The sequence below is a fragment of the Taudactylus pleione genome, unplaced genomic scaffold (assembly GCF_031769625.1).
Source record: "Taudactylus pleione unplaced genomic scaffold, aTauple2 ptg000372l, whole genome shotgun sequence".
Classification (NCBI taxonomy): Eukaryota; Metazoa; Chordata; class Amphibia; order Anura; family Myobatrachidae; genus Taudactylus; species Taudactylus pleione.
In genome coordinates, this window is record NW_028284773.1 from 17,343,109 (window position 1) to 17,364,580 (window position 21,472).

General features: G+C 46.7%; 1 protein-coding gene across 2 annotated transcripts in view; it reads left to right on the forward strand.

Annotated features, from left to right (window-relative positions):
* The window catches only part of PIGZ (phosphatidylinositol glycan anchor biosynthesis class Z (Gwada blood group)), an 83,566-nt gene that overhangs the window by 25,664 nt on the left and 36,430 nt on the right, over positions 1-21,472 (forward strand). The window contains exons 1-2 of one of the 2 annotated variants that reach the window (XM_088444848.1): positions 12,981-13,874; positions 17,055-17,145. The exons of the other annotated variant lie outside the window; for it this stretch is intronic. Coding sequence (XP_088300974.1) covers positions 13,872-13,874; positions 17,055-17,145 — 94 coding nt within the window. The 5' untranslated portion in view covers positions 12,981-13,871. Of the gene's footprint in view, positions 1-12,980; positions 13,875-17,054; positions 17,146-21,472 lie in introns of those variants that run through there. 2 annotated transcript variants of the gene reach the window in all.

Below are 21,472 nucleotides of genomic sequence, written 5' to 3' on the forward strand. Positions count from 1 at the left end.
GGGGGTAACCTGGCCGCATCGGGCAGTGTATGCCCAAGAGCGGCCGACAGACAGACATTTCCTGTGGAACAGGGAAATGTCTCCTCCCCCGGGGGCGGAGCGCAGATGTCGGGCAAATACATTGTGAGAAATCTCACAGTGTATGCCACGGACATCTGCGGCTGGCAGGCTGCCAGATAAAATGTCTGTCGGTCTGACAGACATTTTATCTGGACGTGTATGCCCAGCATAAGTAGTTGCAGATATGTAAATTGTCCGTGTGACGGTGCTACATAGACACACCATCCGGCTAGTTAACAGCACCCCAAATGTTGTTTCAGTCCGTAGCACCAATATAGCATATACATAGGGGCATGTTCAATTGGGTGCTAGAAAAGCAACAAAACCCGCACCTGCAAGGTTTTTCCTGCAGCTGTGGGTATTTTGCTATTCAGTTAGGTGCGTTTTTTTTTTCTATTTTCCACGCCAGGAGGTTTTTATACTCGCACCACCAGAGCAAGTGTGATTTTTTTTCTAAAATTGCTCATTTTAGGAAAAATCAGTGGGACTTGCTCTGGGACCTCGGCAGCACCTCTCCTAATTACTAATACCCAGGTCGCAGCTCAGTGTAAAAGGGTCCCTGAAAAATAACTCGGGACAAGTGACCCAGCAATCCAACCCAGGTAACTACCAGGGTTGGACCCAGGATAGACCCGGGTAATGGTGCAGTGTAAACAGTGCGACCCAGGTTATCCAACCTGGGTCATGCCTAAAATGAGCTGATTGGTGGTTGTGGAGCAGTCACCTCCCACTTTTTATGACCTCACAGGTTTAGCAGGGCAGACCTGAGTTCAGTGTGAACAGAGCTGACCTGGGAGTAACCCAGCTCAAAGGTGTAGTGTAAATGGGGTCTGACCTGGGTTGGAACCATGCCCAAAAACCCAGGTCGGACCCAGGTTTTTGGTGAAAAAGAGGTATAATTATAATTAAGCTTTTGGAAGTTTCCAATTAGCTTAATTAATCAGTAATTACTCACCTTCTGAAGTGGTGTCTTCTGCATCCAGCGTCGGGACCTGGACTCCAGCAGCAGCGGTGAGTATGTGTGTGTGTGTGTGTGTGTGACCCCCGGTGTACGTGTGTCCCCCCAGTGTCAGTGTGGCCCCCTGGCATGGGCGCTGGGAGAACTACATCACCCAGCAGCCCTTACCCCTCCCACCTGCCCCTGGGACTCCCAGCAGCCCCCACTCCAGTGAGAAGATAGAGGGGAGGCCACAGGAGCCGGGTGACCACCGGAGACCCATGGACAGGTAAGTGCAGATTTTAATTTTTTTTTACGAGGCGCTGGGTTTTCAGAGCTGAAAACCCCGCGACCACCTTTTTAAATTGGATACCGCGGGTATCAGGAGCGCGCATACCCACGGTATTCAACAATTGGGCACAAGGTTTTTTTTTTTCCTCGCTAAACCTCACGCCCATTTGAATATGCCCCATAGACTGTTTATATGGTGGTGCTGCACACGCACATGTTCCAGCTGGGCAATAATACCCCAATTGTTCTTCTCTATCCTTAGAGCAGTGTTTTTATAAGAAATCGCCAGTAGGTTTTGACCATGGATTAAATCCACACAATTCAAGTTGAAAGTCAGTGAATTTATGAGCAGCATAATACTTCACCGCAATCACTATAGGTGATGGAATCGGTGAGATGGTTATAAGTTCTCTTATGCGTTTCTTCCATCCTGTGGATTTTCTCAAAGCTTTTCTCTGCCTCTCTTTTCTGGCTACAACACAGCGCTGGTATGATGGCAGGTAAGCCCGGCAGCAGGAGCACCTCCTCACTGCCAACTAACACCTGCCTGACACTGGTCATGTGACCTGCTCCCGATCTCCTGAGCAGCTGCAGAGGCTGCTGGGAATTGTCCGCACAGTGTTAGGCATAATAATACTACTTTGCATAGCGGGGTATTACAATAGCCCGGGGCTATCCCCGACACACCTGAGCAGTGGGTGTCGGTTTGATTGCGCAAAAAATAGATTAAATAATATTGTCCTTTACAGTAGAACTAAAGGTCCCAGCAAGCCTCCCCGGCATGTCGGTACTTTAACCACAAGTACCAGCATGCAGGGCATTAAGGGCGCTGGTACCTCTAATTTACCTGCAAAAGAAATATTAGAATAAACAGGACACACACCATGAAAGTACAACTTTATTACACTCACACATACTCACCTTGTCCCTAGTGTAGATTGTGTGCCCTTGTCCAGTAGAAACCATATCATTACCTGTTAAAAAATAAATAAATACTCACCTATCCCTTGGTACCGATCCATTTCGGTCCATGTAGGCATCCACCGTCTTCAGAAAATAAAAAAACGTACCTACGGACATAAGTATTTTGCGTTAAAGTATATTGTGTTGCATAATTCCAGCATATATATATTATACATTATTAATAATTAAGCTTATAGATGGTCAATAGCAGTGCACTCCTAACAGTGTATGTTTTCCAGATCTCCTAGTTGGTGCATAGGTGTATTTATTACTGGGCGACACATGTTAAAAGATCCACAGGTGGTGCTGATTATTTCATTTGTGATACTGAGTAGAAACCCCGCAGCACTGGTAAAATTCTATTATATTACTATTTCTATTGTGATCATGGTGTGGGTTGGGGAGGGGGGTTTCCAGGCAACTGGAAACCCCCTGCATTTGCCTATGGGTACAGGGGTTGCTATCTGCAGGACAAAATCTCCACTGGAGCTGTGCAGACTCAGCAGCCTTCAGGGAGAAGGGGGTCACTGAAAGTTCAATTTCTGCTGCCATAGGGATACATGGGGCATGTATAGATATACAGTATATAAAAAAAATTGACTGGGGATGCAGGACACCTAAGTGAACCCCTAACTTACTAAGGGGTAATCCCATAACTATGGGGGTACCACAGAGGTATTACCAGGTTACCTGCTGCCCTGAAATCATTTACCTAATGATCTGTGGAATGGAGAGTTTCTCTAGACATCTCACAATGTCCTCCTGGTGATGATCTTTTGACTATTACAGGAAGGAATGAAAACCAAGCATAACGATGATTCATCAGCTGTGTCCTCCTGCAGGGTAGTCCTACTTATAGCTATGTCAGTGTCCTCTCCTGAAGCCATGTGACAAAGTGTCCCTGTCTGTCAGTCATGACCCTAATTTGTAAACCAAATAGAGGCCTAAGGGCATTTGTTTTCCTGCTCTGCTGATGATGATTCTAGTAACATGATTTAATAGGACACTTTTGCTTGTTTGTTTGTTTTTTAAATGAATTGCACATGTTGTGCTTAGCAGTCTATTTTTCTAAATAGACTTTACTTATATTATATATTTTACTTCCAGGGGACAGTCCTATGTTGAACTGCCGTCCAGAGCTATCTTCTGTAGATTCTGTTGAAAGTATTTTATTACTATGGTATGCAGGTATGCATGGAGCTGGGAATGGGGAAGTCTGGAAGTAAAGACATTAGAGGTGGATTGGCTATAGACCTTATTTATTCATATATTCATTTAATGTGGGGCATCGGGGACCTGTGATCCAGGTCTGGGCTGCTCTTGCTTATTAGGGATGGACATAGCTGGACCTGGCATTGGTATGTTTCCCTCCCAGCCATCTTATTGTATGTGCTATAAGTGTTCGTGACGCTGAGGAAGGGACTCGGGAGCCGCCCTGCGCTGTATGGAATGTGCAATCAGACTGCAGAACATGGGGCAGTAGGCCTGGAAGGATTCAAGAGAGGAACTAGAAAATGAGAGGCGAGCATACAGAGTGTAAGTAAAGGGTGCCAAATATGTTAGGTGCGCGATTGGACGGCACTGTATCGGCCTGCCTCCCCCTCCTCAGGTCCTGGCGGCTTCTTTTTGCAGGCATGGCATACGTGACCTCCTGATGTCATGCCGCTGCAGTGAAAGAAGGTGAGAGGGGGCTGTAGTAGAAAACATAGGTGGGGTGAGCTGCTGGAATGACAAAGGTGGGGTGAGAGGCTGGAGGGACACAGGTGAGCTGGAGGAGCAACGCAGGAAGATGGTGCTAAAGAGATGCAGTGGGCGATGATGCTGGTGAAACTCAGTGGGTGATGACACTAGTGAGACATGGGTGGATAACACTGGTAAGAATTGGGGGGATGGCACTGGTGAGACACGGGGGATGATGCTGGTGAAACACAGGAAGATGGTTCTGAAAAGGCGCAGGAGGGGATGACGGTGAGATGCAGTGGGGAGTGATGCTGGAGAGACGCAGGGGAGATGATGCTGTAGAAAGGACTTGGGGTCCCCATATAAAAAAACTCAGAGGGGTGGCATAAAAATTAATAAGAGTGATACTGATGGTATTTTCTTTTTAAGTGACCTAACACTGTAGTCTCACATGGTGGCAGGAGTGCTAAAAAAGCAATTAAAATCACACTATCATAGCCCCTAAAGCTTCTGGGAGCTAAGCGGTGCCCAGACCCCCGGCCATATACACAACTATGTGTGTGTCTGTGTGTGTATGTACACGTGATATTTATCCTAGGCACATCAAAGTTTGACCTTGCTCTCGCACTCCCCTTATTTGTGTTTCCAATGTGTATTTCAGTACCAAGTACACAAACAGAATTTTAAAGAACAGTTTTCAAGGGACAAATGTTATTTTATTTGCTCTTTGAACCATCAATCCTAGTTGCGATTTTGGCCGTGGCAAAGCACCATGTCAGAGTAGTTCCGCCTAATAGGGGGGCGACGAGTTCCACCACCCCTCCAGGACCACTTTAAACCCTGGGTAATGGGCAGGGGCGTAACTAGAACTTTGTGGGCCCCATAGCAAAATCTTGAAAGCTCCCCCCCCCCATCGGCACCAAGAGGGAAAAAACCCGCACGTTTGCACCCACAAGAAAAACTACATTAGCCCCCACATGAAAAAAAACATACCCAGTACTGCAGGGCTATACTGCTCTACACCCCCCTATACTGCTTCACATCCCTTCTCTACACTTTTCTATACTCCTCTACTTCCTTCTATACTGCACTCACTGACCATCCTCACAGCCCCACATACTGCCCCTTTCACAGCCGTCTCACAGCACCCGTCATCACAGCATAGCACCCTCCCATAGCATAGAAAAACCCTCTCCCCTCACAGCATTCCTCACAGCACCCCTCAGCACAGCCCCTCACAGCACAGTCCACCCCTCATCACAGTCCACCTCACAGCACAGTAAAACCATCTCCCCTCACAACATTCCTCACAGCCCCCATCAGCACAGCCCCTCACAGCACAGTCCACCCCTCATCACAGTCCACCTCACAGCACAGTAAAACCCTCTCCCCTCACAACATTCCTCACAGCCCCCATCAGCACAGCCCCTCTTAGCACATCCCTCTTCAACACAGCACCTCACAGTACAGCCCTCCTCATCATAAGCCCCTCACAGCACAGTACCCCCTCATCACAGCCCCCCTCACATCACAGCCCCCTCACATCTCAGCTCCCCCCCTCAGCACAGCCCTCCTCAGCATAGCCCCTCTCAGCTCCCCGCCAGCAACAGCAAACTTATCAGTCAGCTCTGCACAGCGGGGGACTGGCAGCGGCAGCGGGGGATTGGCAGCGGCAGTGCCATCCTTGTGGCTCCTGTACAGCAGGGTACTGGCGACAGCAGCGGGGGATTGACGGCAGCTGTGCCATCCTTAGTGTGGTTTCTGTACAGCAGGGGACTGGCGGCGGCAGCGCCAGTGTTCTAAGGGAGTACTGGAGTAAAGGGGCGGGCTGACACTGCTGACAGGTGACTCCCGGTGGCCCAAGCCATGCGTGACTGAGTGCAGGAGTGGCAGGCCCTGGAGACAGCCCGGGCCCCATAGCAGCCGCACACCTTGTACCCACGACAGTTACGCCACTGGTAATGGGATTATTAATTTAATGCTGGGATAGTTTGGGGAACATTGATAGAATATGATGCCGTGTTTGGAGAGAAGGAAGTGTATTTATTAAATGTGAATGGTATGAGACATTTCAATTTGATTTATTTCAAAACTTTATTGCTTAGGTATGTTACATTTTAGCGCACTACAGCTAATGGAAGTTTTTTATGCTGGTGTATTTCAATATATTTGGGACTGAACACACCAGACATGCTTATGAGGGTGAGTACAAAATTATCCACACTCTGGCTGTAGAATTTATTTTAGTCACCTTTCAGAAAAGACAAATACATTATTTTTCAACATAATCTCCCTGCTTTTCGATACACTTTTTCCATCTGTCAACAATCTTTTGTGTTCCCTCATTAAATGTTTTAGGGTGAGCTGCGAGCCACGAATGCACCACTGTCTTCATCAGATGTGAATAGGCAAATGGCTGATATTCCAATGATTTTGCAACATAATCTACTGTCACTCGTCTATCCAACAGAATCAGTTCACATTCACGCTCAACGTTCTCATCAGACGTGGACGGGCGTCCGGCTCCTTATTCATGGCTGACTCTTGTGCAACAGTCTTTGAACTTCTCTATATTTTCATACACACTTCTTCGCGACAAAACACTTTCTCTATACTGTGCACAAAGTCTTCGATAAATATCAGCACCAGACACACCCTCAGCTCACAAACAACCAATCACTGCACACTGCTATTCTTTTGTGGGGCAGCCATTTTTTCTTGCACTGCAGTCACAAATGAACTGAAGTAACACGTTCAAACCTGCACAGCAGTGACTGGGGAGACAGCGATCTGGGAGCTCATTCAGAGCCGCTCGCAAGCGGCCCGATGTTTGCGCACTGCGCATGCGCCGCATCCGGCGTGACCGCTGAGCGACTGAAGTTCAGCGCTACAGGGCTCGCAACAAGACGGGGCAGCTGTCGATGGTGAGTGACAGCTTGCCCCATTTTGTGGGCGGGTAAGGGGGGGGTGGCTGGACAAACGCAGGTGTTCCCTTAGGAACGCCTGGCGTTTGTTGGGCGGGCTAACTGACATCACTACTGATGTCAGTAGTGGACTTCCTGCTCTATTAGAGCAGGGTGTCCACTGAGCCTTGCGGCAGCCTAGACCCTACCGCAGGGTCTCATTGCAAGTCCGATGGTCGCGATTATCGCGATGGTCTCCTGGCCGCTCGCACAAGCTGTGGGTGGTCTCCCACAGCTTTGCGAGCGGCCGGAGAAAAAAACAAAACACGGGTCTGAATCAGGGCCCTAGTACGGAAAGCGTTGATAAGACAGTGTGACCAACAGAAGTTTTAATATAGTTTTTCTTTTCTGCCCAACCAGCACTAAGGGGGGAATTCCATTAGCCACGGTAATTTACCATGGGCTAATTGATCCCCCAGTATTTTTTTCCATGCTCAGACACGAAAATAAACCCCCTATAAATTGCCTGTTATCGGGTGCCTCGACCATGTTAACACACAGGTCCGGGAACTTATTCTGGATTTTATGTGTTAGGGGTCTATTCATTATGTTAATTATCTGGGTCCAAACATACTAACTCGATGTGAGCACCGGAGCAATTCATCATTGCTCCCGTGCAGAAGAAATATTTCCTGAAGAAATATGGCAATGAAGACCAGCTAACCATTGCGTACACACCAAAACAGTGGTGCTAGCGAGTAGGCCAACCGGACAGTTGTGGAGAGAGCACAGACTATGCTGAGTGATGCAGGCCTAGAAAAGAGTGTTTGGACAGAATCAGTGTCTACTGCAGTATTCCTGAAGAACCATGCTCCCACAGTAGCTGTGAACAGGGGCGCCGAGAGGGGAGGGGGGCGGGTACAAATTGCCCGGGCTTGTTGGAGGGGCCCGGGTCCAGCACCGCTCCCCCCCTCTTACATCACAGCAGCCCAGCACACGCTGCTGTGTGCTGGGCTGCACTGGGAGACTGCTCGTGGCTGCTAAGAAGCAGCCACAGCAGTCTCCTATATCTGTGGGGGGAGCGATCAAACTTATCACGCCCCCTGCAAAACTTTTCTTATTTCGACCTAAGGGGGCGTGACCATGCCTCCCGCGATTTTTTTACCGGGGCCCGGCGCTGCTCTTGACGGGCCTGGCTGTGAAAGGTAAAACATTGCTAGAGGCGTGGTCTGAAAGTAAGCCAAATGTCAATCATCTCAGAGTGTTTGGGTGTAGGGCATAAGCACACATCCCTAAAGAGAAAAGACGAAAGCTGGATTCCAAATGAGTAGAGTGCATCATTCTTGTATGGTGCCAATTAAGTAAAAGATACAGACTATGGGAAATTATAAACAAAAAGCTTATAAAAATCTCTGTGTGGATTAATGTTAGTCTCCCCATATTTTTAAAGTGACAATCATTTTAAAAGCTAAAACAAGCTGGTATAGCCTTTAAAAGGATTGTCACTTTAAAAATACAGGGAGACTCGCATAAATCCCCGCAGCGTCGTTAGTTTGGAGGCTATTACACTTAGCCCTGAGTGTACAGTACATTTAGCCCAAGAAACAGTCCAACCGAATGTAAAACTGGAACAAGAACCACAACAGAAGTGTAATATGGTGGATATGCCGACAGCTGGAAGCGTGTCTGAATTAGAGACTGCCAGTGTGGACAAACAATCACAGAGCAGGAGTTCTGTGAGAAAAAGTCTCCTAGATGATATTATGAGGTGTTTACAAATATTTATTTCTGTGAACTACAGAGTATCCTAGAAACAAAGTCAAGCAAAGACTGGGAGGAATGGAAATCAGAAAAATATAAAAAGAAATTACATAATTGGATAACAACAATACATGGACTGTTGTTAACAAGCCAAGTCATCGCAAGACAGTCAAGAACAAGAGGGTCTTTTGTGAAAAGCTAAATACAGACGTAACTACTGCACGTTACAAAGCATGTGCAGATCTCTTTCCATCGGTGTTGTCAGGGCCGCCATCAGGGGGGGACTGCCGGGTCTTTAGTCCCGGGCCCAGACACTTGGGGGGCCTGCCCGTCTGCCTGTCACTCGGCTGCCCACATCCAGTGCTATTCCCCCGCCGCTGCCGCACAAGAAGATGAGTAAAAAAGTGACTAGTAAGTCACTTATCACTCAGCCGAATAAAGGGGAAACCCTTAGGGCAAGTACCTCTGCGTGCCCCCCCTTCCCCTCCCTCTGAGAGTGCCCCGCCAGCCAGCGCCCCAGCTAACTTACAGTAGCAGCCAACCACACTGATCTGACTGCCGTCATACAGACGACACCGCAGAGCACTGCTAGGATGCTGGCAGCCGTCCAATAGAAAGCGAGGTAGCAGCCTGAGGCTGTGCAGGCTTTCAGTGAGTGGCCGGCCAGCACAAAGGCTGCAGGGAAGAGGGGGCACACGGAGGATGATCTGCAGAGGAGAAACGTGCCTTGCAGTGCAGCTCTTCTGTGTTCAAAAGGGATCATCTTATCAGATGAATAAAGTAAGACACACAGTAGTGCACTTATTTTTGGTTAGCAATTAAAATGTATTAAATTAAGGGCACCAGGGTCTATTACTTTGAATGTGTGTATGTATGTATAAACATATATATATATATATACTGTATATATATATATATATATAATGTGTATACTATATGTATGTATGTGTGTGTGTGTGTGTGTGTATATATATATATATATATATATATATATATATATATACAGAGCCGTAACTAGACTTTTTGGTGCCCTGTGCCAGAAAGAGCTTTGGCGACCCCCTCATTTTTCAAAGGGACATAATGCACCCAAAAAAGGGGAATGGCCTCATGGGGAAGGACCAGGGAAGAGATAGGGGAGGCCAGGAGATGCTGGGGATGAAATAAGAGGCAGCTACAAGTGAGAATGATAATAAACAGAAATTTTACAGGCCCAAACAGCGCCTCCTGACCTGTGGTGCCCTGTGCGTTGGCACTGGCCGCACTACCCTAGCTACGGCCCTGAATATATATATATATATATATATATATATGTAGACAACTGTAGGTGGCACTCACAGGACTTTCAAGAATACACAAAAAAGGGAAGCTTAGCCCAACTATAAGCCAACGTTTCAATCTCCTTTATTGGATATTTTCCTCAGTGGGAGAGGTGGGGGTAGGGGGCTTGTGGATGGGGGGGCGGGAGAAGCGGGGTTGAGGGATATTGAGGGGGGGGGGGCCTGCCCATTTTGTCAGTCCTGGGCCCCACAAATTCTGATGGCAGCCCTGGGTGTTGTACGCAAAGCATCAGGTTTAAGTACGACACTGAATCAGGCCCTAAGCTTTTTGTGTCAGTATGAGACTTTTAGCAATGAGTATGACAACAAGGGTGCAATTCAGTTGTTATATAGCGCTGTTCACTGTGTACACAGCTGTTCCTAATAAACTCAGCATCCCGGTAAGGACATTGTGTCGACCATTCATCTTACATTCCGCTGACACCTATTGCAAACCACATAGTTTCCACCGGTAGGTAATACAATACTTGCCAACTCTCCATGATTGTCAGGGAGACTCCCTAAATTAGTAGTAATCTCCCTGATGAGTCTAGCAATCTCACTGATTGCACCTTACCCATATTAAGCTGTTATATAAAAAAATAAAACAAATACAGTATATACATTCAAATGGGATCATTAGTATCATTTCCCTGCATTGGTTATTAGGCATAAAGATCCCTATAGCTACATGTATTTTCTGAAAAGTATTAGTGAGTTTTCATCAATAAGTAGATCTTACTAACTGCTTTGGGGCTCATTTACATTTGGATGTAAGTACATTTTATGACACGCCTCTCAGATGTAGCAGTACACGCCCACTCTACCGCCGCGCTCATAGGTGTTGCTTTCACAATCTCCCTGAAATACTTTTTCAAAAGTAGAGAAGTATGGGTTATACTAATAATCCTGTCTATATATACATTAATGCACTTGTCATTTGATAGGGGACCAGGGTCAGACTAACCTTGCAGGGGCCAGGTATTTCCCGTTGGGCCCCACTGCTTCAATTTCTATTTAACAATCACTTACGGGTATTGGAACTACATTTCCCAAAATGTTGTGGGCCTAAAACAGATGCCTGATTCCAGTCCTCCCCAGACTGTCACCTAGCCTAAAATGGCCGCAGCTAGGTAAATCATGATGATGAGCTTCTCAGTGGTTTCTGTCAGGTACATTGTATAACATCAGCAGTCTCCTCTCTCTCATTGTAGGCGGCTGCGCTGCTATACAGCGGTAGTTCTCAGAGGAGATGGGAAATATCACACTGCCCCCCACCACCACCACCATCCTGGTGCCGCCCATGTGCTGAGCGCACGGCACCAAGCATATTAATTTTTTGTTACAGTGTTTGGGGTGGGGGTGCAGTTCACACCTCCCCAAATATGGCCACGTACATATCCGGGCCCGACCGAGCTCTCAATGGCTAATCATAGTAAAACACATTCAAGCTAAAAAAAAGAATAGTCCTAACCAGTGATGTAATCAGAGAGGGTCACATGCCCTGGGCGCCATGACAGACCCAGCAGAGGGGGGCGCCACCAGCCAGGGCATCGTACCCGCACCGACCCCCACACCATTGCGTTGTGACCGAAGACTGTGATGTGACTCTCAGGCAACTGTGCCTGCTGGTGCTAGCTAGGCTGATTGTATTGGGAGCTGCAGCAGAAGCGCAAATCCCCTCCCAGGCAGTCTTCCCATTTTGTATCCTGACAGCTGTCGGATGACAGGAGTGATTCTTTCTTCCCAGGCGCTCTCTCTGCTCCGGAGCAGGTGTAGATTAGTTTTTTTTTTTGCAGGGGGGGAGCGGCCTGACGCAGGAGGGGTGGGGGGGTGACTTTTAAAAACAATTGATGCCAGTGTGTATTTACATGGCTGGCTGTGTGTATCTGCGTCTGTGTGTATCTGTGTCAGTGTGTGTCTGTATGAGGTTAAAGAGCTAAATTTACTAAGCATTCATATATACTTTTGTCTGTCCAGAGCAGTACCTTGTCCAGGTCAGCCCTGTCACTCCTAGCTATTTATAGGGATATCCCATGTGGAGCTTTTCAGCTTCTCATTCACATGTCCTGATGGTGTGCTGATAGGCAACGTAGGGGGGGAGATGATGGTGTGCTGAGAGACAATGCAGGGAGGAGGTGATGGTGTGGCTGAGAGACGCAGGGGGGGAGGCAATGGTGTGGTGAGAGATGACGCGATGGAGAGATGATGGTGTGCTGAGAGACGACACAGGGGGGGATGTGTGCTGAGAGACAACGCAGGGGGATATGATGGTGTGCTAAGAGAAGCAGGTGGAAGGAAGTTACACAGGGGGAACGAGTCTGTTTGAACCACTGTTGTAAGATGATGACCTTGTTAATATCCCTACACAAACAGGCATCTTCCCGACGATGTGACCTACATTGTGAGAAATCACCGTATAGGAAAGAAATGTTCTCAGAGTGATGAGTCATGTTGGCACGCCCCATTTAAGTGGCCATGCCCCTTCTGTATGTAACCGCGCCCATTTGTTGTTGCGCGCAAATAGATTTTTCTATGTGAGTGTGTGTGTGTGGGGGGTCATTGTTCTTCAACTTACCCTGGGCGCCAAAGATCCTAGTTACGCCTCTGGTCCTAAAATAATATGTATTTAAAAAGATATTAACACTCAGAGGCTTATGTAATAGCTTGCGAGCTGCAGCCGCTGCGGGAACTCCTTAGAGTCTTTCCATATTTTTAAAGCGGTAATCGTTTTATAGGTAAAACCAGCTTCTTTATTTTTTCAGTAAACCCATTTTTTTAATGAAAATGTATATAGTCAGGATAAATTGTGAACTTTAAATGTGCTTTAAATGTGCAAACATGACAAAATTTTATGTCTAGCCTGTATTTTGTCTTCATGCCAGTATAATTCCCATATTCTGGGGTTTTTGCTGGGGTGCAGGGTCGGCAGAAGCCACTCAGCAGATCCTGCACTGCAGGGAGGCACCAGGCTGGAGAGGCGCTCTCCCTGAAGAGCTGCTGAGTCCTCTGTTTCTGCTTCCGGCTGCCGCTGCGCCTGTCACACTGTATGACAGTCAGCGGCAGCCTACTGTAGACAAAGGCAGTCAAGTCAGAGCGGCCCTTCCCACTACTCCTGCTATGCTGAGCCTTACCTGCTGTTGAATGCAGGCAGGCTCAGTGTCAGTCATAAGCAGCTCAGTGTCAGTCATGACACCACCGGTCTCATCGCAGCTCGTTCTCCCTGGCCGGGTCTCCCTCTTCAACCCCTATGCAGAAGCACCCTCTGCGCCTGTGAGACCTCCTGTTAAATGCCTGCCTGGCTGAGCGGCTCCACCACCGGCAACACTGCTGCTCTTGTATTCCCATGGCCGGGTCCCCCACTTCCTCCCTTCTGCGCTGCGCGCTTCTGCCTGACCTGCTGCTGAGGTTGCTGTGCTGTCAAATTGAATGACAGCCAAGCGTGTCTTCACTGCCGGAACTGCAGCCCTTGTTCTCCTGCCGGGTCCTCGACTCCTCCCCTCCTCACCTGGCCTGGCTCTCCTCCCCACTTGACCTAGCTCTCCACCCCACCTGACCTGACTCTCCACCCCACCTGACCTGACTCTCCACCCCACCTGACCTGGCTCTTCTCCCCACCTGACCTGGCTCTTCTCCCCACCTGACCTGGCTCTTCTCCCCACCTGACCTGGCACTTCTTCTCACCTGACCTGGCTCTTCTCCCCACCTGACTTGGCTCTCGTCCCCACCTGACCTGGCTCTGCTCCCCACCTGACCTGGCTCTTCTCCCCTCCCCACATGTGAATGAAGGCACTGGCAGTCTCCAGTGCTGCCTTCCCTCTCTAGCCATCCCTCTGCTCCATATCTTCCCCTCCCCTCTTATAACCGGTCAGGTGGGGAATGAAATGGCATCCAGCCAAAGAGGAACTTGAAGAAATTGAAAAGGAGTAGAGGACAGAAAAGCAAATAGTTGCAGGAAAAATGGTAAGTGTTTTATTTTAAATGTTTATAATATATCTATTTAATAAGGTAATATGTGCATTAATATAATAAATAATATATTTAATATTTTTAATGAAATATACACGGTGTATATTTCATTCAAAATATTAAATATATTATTTATTATTACTTACTGGGGATGCGGTTATAATCCCGACTGCCGGGATTCCTGCGGTCAGAGTGCCAACGCTGGAATCCCGACACTTATCAGAATACCAGGTAGTTAGGTTTAGGGTGCGGGGGAGGGAGAGTTAGGTTTACGCACCGGGGGAGGTTAAATTTAGGCTGAGGGGAGAGTAAGGGTTAGGGGCAGAGCCGTAGCAATGTGCTCAGCCCGCTCTGCGCTGGAGGGAAGTGCCAGACTGGAAAGGCGCTGCCGCTGCATCATTTATTTGCCGGTTGCCGCTGAGATTTTGTTACCAGCAGGCGCCCGGCAGCTCCTTCCCTGCTGTAGCAGCCAGAGCCTGGAACTCACTCCTGAGCTCCGCCATCTGGCTCCTGCAGTGGAGCCAAGCGTGAGGACCAAGGATGGAGCAGTTGGACAGCGGTAGGTGCAGTAGCAGGGCTTCAGGTAAGTATAGTATTGTGTTCTGAGTGTCTTTGTCTTTATGTGTAAGGGGCACTACTACTGGCTGGGGGCACTGTATAAGGGGCACTACTACTGGGGGCATTATGTGTATAAGGGCCACTACCACTGTGGGCATTATGTATAAAGGGCACTACTGTGGACATTGTGTATAAGGGGCACAACTATGTGTTGTAACACTACTATGTGTGGTGTGAATTTGATTGTGCTGCTGTGTGTCGTAATTTGAATTGGGGATACTATTGTGTGATCACGCCCTTTTCGCGAGACCACGCCCATTGTGCACCATGCGCCCAAGGAGCGCACTGTCCCTTTGTAGAAAACTGGAAGGAAGGGCACAAATTTATAGTTTGCAGGAGGGCACCAAACACCCTAGCACCGGCCCTGCAGGGGTGTAGAGAGGGTGGCTCAGGTGGAGCATGAGCTCCGGGTGCCAGAATGAACAGGGAGCGCCATCTAGGTTGCCAGAATTCATGGGGCGCTACACAGTATGGTGGCCGCCTGTTAGTTTTATCTCAGTTTGATTGCTCTATACCCTAAATAAGTTACGGATCTGAGATCCGTTTCTATATTTTATGCTCCCCCAAGCTGCCCATATTGCTTCCCCTCTGACCAGATGTCAAAATGTTGGGTTGACTTATCTGCATCACGATTTGGGAAAGCCGATTTTTTTTCTGGCTGCTACTGAAGAAATTGAAGGAGGAGATGTGGTAGTGCTTGTGACACTTGCCAATTTGCTCACCAGTAGCACTTTGCATCTTTTAAGATCTGGGTCAGTTGGAAAGAAAGACACAGCATACGACTTAATCCTAGGATCAAGCACAGTTACTAAAATGTAGTGATCAGATTTAACAATCATGGCCACCCGTGGATCCTGGCGAAGTGAATAAAGGACTTGATCTACAAGTCCGGCATACTTTGCGGATTCGCTTTGTTTAATCTCCTCCTTCAATTTCTCCAGCTGATTTTCCAAAAGCTTAATTAGGGGAATCACCAGACTCAAGCTAGCAGTGTCAGCACTGACTTCACATGTGGCTACTTCAAATGGTTTTAGCACCTTGCACAAGACAGAAAGTACTCTCCACTCTGTTGGCTATGGTACATTCCCCCTCCTCTCCCAATGTCAAGGCTTGTCGTATAGCTATGGATGGCTTTTTGCTGTTCCTCCATCCACTAAAGCATACTAAGGGTGGAGTTCCATCTTGTTACCACCTCTTGCTTCAGTTGATGGCAGGGCAAATTAAACAGGTGCTGCAATCTCCTGCATGTTGTTGCTGAATGGCGAAAATGCCCCGAAATTTTTCAGGCCACAGACAGCATTTCCTGCATGCCCCTGTAGTTTTTTAAAAAAAACCTGCACCACTGAACAAAACGGCATGTGTTGAAATGCACCCAACTGTAATGATATCACAATATTTGTGGCGTCAGAAATCACAAATTCTGAGGAGAGTCCAAGTGGGGTAAGCCATGTTTCTATCACATCTGTTTTTCTAAGAGGTTGTCAGCAGTATGCCTCTTATTGAATTCGGTGATGCACAGAGTAGCCTGCCTCTGAATGAGCTGGCGTTGTTTGTTACATACTGCTTCTGCTGCTGCTGAAGGTGATTCACTCACTCAGTGGGCTGTCACAGTCATGTAATCTTTAGTTTGCCCACTACCGCTTGTCCACATATCTGTGGTTAAGAGGACTGTTGTTACAATGGCATTTTGTAGGGCATTAATTAGGTTCTTTTTAGTGTCCTGATACAGCCAAGGAATGGCTTTTCGGGTAAAAAGCAACCGAGATGGAATTTGGTACTGGGGACACAGGACCTCAATTAACTGTGTAAAACGCACTGCATTAATTACGGATATTGGATGCAGATCTAATACTAGCATAGCCGTCATGGCATCAGTGATCCGCTGTGCGACTGGGTGAGACCTATCATACTTGCTTACGATTAATGATTGTTTAACAGTTAATTGTTTTGTTAAACTACTACTCGTAGTCTTCTCAGTCCACTTCTGGGATGAAGATCCACCCCCAGCAGCAGCAGGCCTAGCGCTCAAGGATTCTTGTGAAATCCTGGAAAGGGGATGAGTCACCTAGTAAATTGGATGCTGGACTACCTCTGATCATTACTGGGGATATTGAGGATGGAGGTGTTGGCGGTGGAGATTGCAGATGCTGTGATCTAGTAGAGAGAAGGGAGCTAGCTGATGCTGGACTGCTTGTTGTTATTTTTTTAGCACCAGTTTCTGATGTTATAAAATGCTTGTCATGAGCTCGCTGCAGATGATGTAATAGTGTGGAGGTTCCTAAATGCTTAACGTCCCTCCCTCTACTTCCTGTGGTTCCACAACGGCTACATATGGCTTGACAAATGTTGTCAGGATTTGGGTAAAAATAATGCCAGACATAAGAGGTATATTTGTTGGTCAGGTCAGGCTCACACATAGCACTCATGGATACACTTAGACTCTCCTCAGGGATTTCTGACATTTGTGTTTCTGAACGCACAGTTTGATCTACTGCCTTAGTGGTTTTCAGTTTTTTTACACTTCTTCTAACAGGTCTTTCATTGTCATCATGACAGGCAGAGGATGCCTCACTGACAGGTGCAGAACCACCACTGAGAAATAAAAGCCAAGGCCTGAGCCTTTCCTTGCCACTGCATGTGATGAATGGTATATTGACAATTTTCTGTTTTCTTGCACTAACCTTTAAGGTGCCCACACACATACCGATGTCCTCACGATATGATTTTATGGCCAATTTCCTCATGAACTTTCACAGGAGCTCCCTTGCCGTCATGATCACGATTTTGGAAAAAAGACACCCAATCTGTCTTACGATCTCACGATCTATCGGATCGTATGCATCGTGAGATTGGCCATAACAAATCGTGAGTTTAAAAAAAAATAAAACAGGCTCTTGATTATTGGTGGGAAATTTAAATAGCCATAACAATGGGAGGGGCTATCTAGGGAGTATATAAAGCAGGCACCCTTTAAACTCTGTGTACATTCTGCTCTGCTACTAGATGAGGCTAGGTGTATTCCTGCTGAATCCTGTACATTGCTACTGTGCTCTTTGTATTTGGCTTGCCTTATACAAAGTTTATTCTACCTGCAAGTGTGTGCTACCTACCTGCATTCTATCCTGTTCCTGAATTCTGTACTGATGCGTCCCTATCAGTATAGAGTGTTGGTCGCTGAAGCTGGGGTCCGGGAGATTAGGAAGAGGGCCCAGTGAAGAAGAACGAGAGCATGCTGGACCAAGGAGTGGCTGCTACAAAGGGATACCCGCTCTCACATGTTCCTGCTGATGGAGATCAAGGAGAATAACCCGGACGACTATCGGAACTACCTGCTCATGGATGACGCCAGCTTCCAAGAATTGCTGCATCTGGTGACCCCCCACATCCAGAGACAGGACACAAGGTGGCAGAGGGCAATCCCTGCTGAAGACAGACTGGTGGCTACCCTAAGGTACCTGGCTACAGGAAGGTCACTGGAAGACCTAAAGTTTGGGACACTCATCTCACCTCAGTCCTTGGGCGTCATCATTCCGGAGACCTGCAAAGCCATCGTAAAAGTGCTACAGTACCACTATTGCAAGGTAAGTTAAAAAAACAACAACACACATTGGTTTCTTGTGCAAAGAAAAAATTTTATTTTTATTTTTTACTCAACATAAAACAAAAAATTTCCTTCTTTTAGTACAATGTGCACTGACCTGCAGGCAACTGAAATTGTGCACTAAACTGTGTGCAATATCCTTTTTTTATAACAATTTTACAAAAGAACATTATCACCAATTTTATGAATTCCAATAGGTAGCCGGCTGTATGTGATAGGGTGGGTCAGACGCCAGTTTGAACAGGCCAATACACATATGGCACAAGTATACATTGTGGCCCCGGCTTCCAGCAATGTGTACTTGTGCCATGTGTGTAGGGACCTTATCCAAATGACGTCATCACCACCCTATCCCATGCAGCAAGCACCTATTAGAAATCATAAAATTTGGTGATATTAAAAGCAAGAAAAAATTTACATCTCTGTATATTGGGGCAACTCATCTGCTGCATCCAGCAGAGCATTATACAAGGTGGTGCTGGTGCTTGGTGGGGGAGTAATATCTAACTGGGCAGGGGAGGGGGGGCGGACATACCTATCTGGGGCAGGGGAAAATAGCATTGGATCTGCAATGTATGTAGAATTTGAGATATTTTTGCTCATACAGCGACTCAACAGGTCGTAGTTTAACCTTAAAAAATTTCTTTGGATATCTGTGTCCAGATTTCTCAATGTGCTGTTCACATGAGCTGTGAAATCATCTATTGCATCTGGGGTTTCTACAGCAGCCGTTCTGCATTTTGTAAAAAATGGTCCTCACGTTCAGTAAAATTCTCCTTTCTCCCTTGTTTTTTTTTCTTTTTTTGGGGTTGTTGAGAAGATGAGGGTCCAGGTGGAAGTTGAGTTTCCACTTGTGTGCTATTCTCCGGATCACTGTCACCACCGAGCAGACTGAGGTCCGGTGTGGATGCTAAATCAGGGTCTTGGGTGGGAGTCTATATAGGGAAAAAAAGATATAAAAAATATTAGTCATGTTTTAACCCCTTTTTTACTATTTTTACAGTTTCCTAACACCGTGGAGGAGTGGACCAGCATCGCAGAAGATTTTGAACAACTTGGAATTTCCCTAACTGCGGAGGAGCCATCGATGGGAAACACATCCGCATCAACCTGCCAACACCGGATCATACTACTATAACTACAAAGGATTCTTCAGCATCGTTCTCGTGGCAGTGCTGAATGCCAACTACGAATTTCTGTTTGTGGATGTCGGCAAGAATGGGCGTGCTTCGGATGGTGGGTCCTTCAAAAAGACGGCTTTCTACCACAGACTCGCCAACAAAACCCTCAACTTGCCCTCACTGGACCAGACAAAGCACGGCCTAAATTACGTTTTCGTTGCAGACGAGGCTTTTGCATTACATGAACATGTGATTAAGCCATTTGCACACAGGGGCCTGACCAGAGAGAAAAGGATATACAACTACCGTCTATCCTGGGCACGGCGCATTGTAGAAAATGCGTTTGGAAAAATGAGCAACCGCTTCCGCATTTTCCACACCACCATTAATCTACATGTGGAGAAGATAGACTGGGTCGTGATGGCGTGCTGTGTGCTGCACAACTTTCTGCGAAGAAAATCTGCTCAACGAGGACCAGTCCCAGCTAGACCAGAAGATGTAGGACTCCTGGAGGACATTGAACATTTGACATCTGTGATTGCACCACCAACTACAACAACATCCACCGCACGTGCCAAAGAAGTGAGGGAGGAGTACATGAACTATTTCAAGGGACCAGGTGCTGTACCATGGCAGGAGGACTGTCTGTGAACTACTGACTAAATTGGACATTTGGGATTTAACAACAAAAACATTAAGAATTTTGGTTTAAACTGTGTCACTACTTCCCAAGACTTCTGCAACCTCCTCATCTCCCTCACGCTCAGACATCAAGATGATTGATTCCCTTTGAGGCTCTTGTTCACTGATGAATGACACCATTTGGTAGTACCACAGCGCAGGAGTATATATTTCATCTGTAGCCGCTCCTGATTTTTTGGAGTCATCCACCTTCTTTTTTTCTTTGATGTACACTGTCCTGAGATTTTGAATCTTTTGCCATACAGTTTTCAGGTCTGCATCAGATATGTATTTTTTCGTATACACCAAAAGTTCCTCTAGTGCGGCCAACTTGTGCGACTTATTGTGGTACTTCCGAGAACTGATCTTCCACAGACACTCTTTCGAGTGCAGGATTTCAATGAATCCTGTAACGAATTCACATTCAGAATCCATGGACATTATCTATGAATAAGAAAAAAAAAGGACATTTAAATATTTGTGTGTATAGTTTTGTTAAATGTAATGTTGTCATAGTTCACATTTTTAATGTTTTAATATTTTCTTTTTTACAGGTTTTTAAAGGTTTGTATTGGTATTCTAATCATGTTTTCTTTTACAGGAATGTTATGTGTTTATTGCTTGGTAATATAATGTTTTTCTTTGTTTGACAGTATGGGTTTTCCACCTTTGGGTCTGTCGTGGTAGAACTACAGATCCCAGGATGCCCTAAAAACAGTTTCAAAGGTGGGTGGCAGGTCATCCTGGGATCTGTAGTTCCACAACAACTGGAGACCGAAAGGTAGAAGACCCCCAGCTTTAAATAATGTGTGTTTTTAAATGTAATGTATGGTGATTTTTTTGTAAAATACGTGTTTATTTATTTATTTTTTTGATTTATTACACACATTGGTGGGCAGTGGGGGAGCTTAATGCATGACCCAGCCACCGCCCGCCTCAATACGGTGGGCGGTGGCTGGGTCATGCATTTATTACCTGGGGGCACACATTGGTGGGCAGTGTGGTTGTATTTAAACTGTACCAATACTCACCAAAACTTGTGAAAAACAAGAATCCAGTGTGCAGGCTCCTCAATGTGTGACTGTCTTGCTCCATACACGATGCTGCACAAGATGGCGATGGGGCGTGTCCAGGCTTCTGTCAGTCAAATTCCTCATTGTGTGATGAATCGTACGATTCATCGTGAGGAAAAAAACCCTCGCGATCGGCTTCCATCGTGTTCATGGTTGGCTAATCTGCCCTACAGCACGGCAGATCAGAAGATGTAATATACGACAAGCGGGGACGCGCATCGACATCGTGCTCGTGAGTATAAACTCACGATTTGTACTTTTTTTAACCGATTCGTCGTCACGATTCGTCGAAATCGGCCAAATCGTGTAAAATTGTCACTATGTTTGGGCACCTTTAGAGGTTTTTTTTGTGTTTACCCGTGTGAAATCTTGATTTTTTTTTTTATTTCAGATACCCTAATTTTTTTAAAGCCTCTACGCCCTTGAGCATCTGCTTTAGATGATAGTGAATGACTAGTATTGTTATCATGACTGGTTCCAGCAGCTGCACTGCTAGAA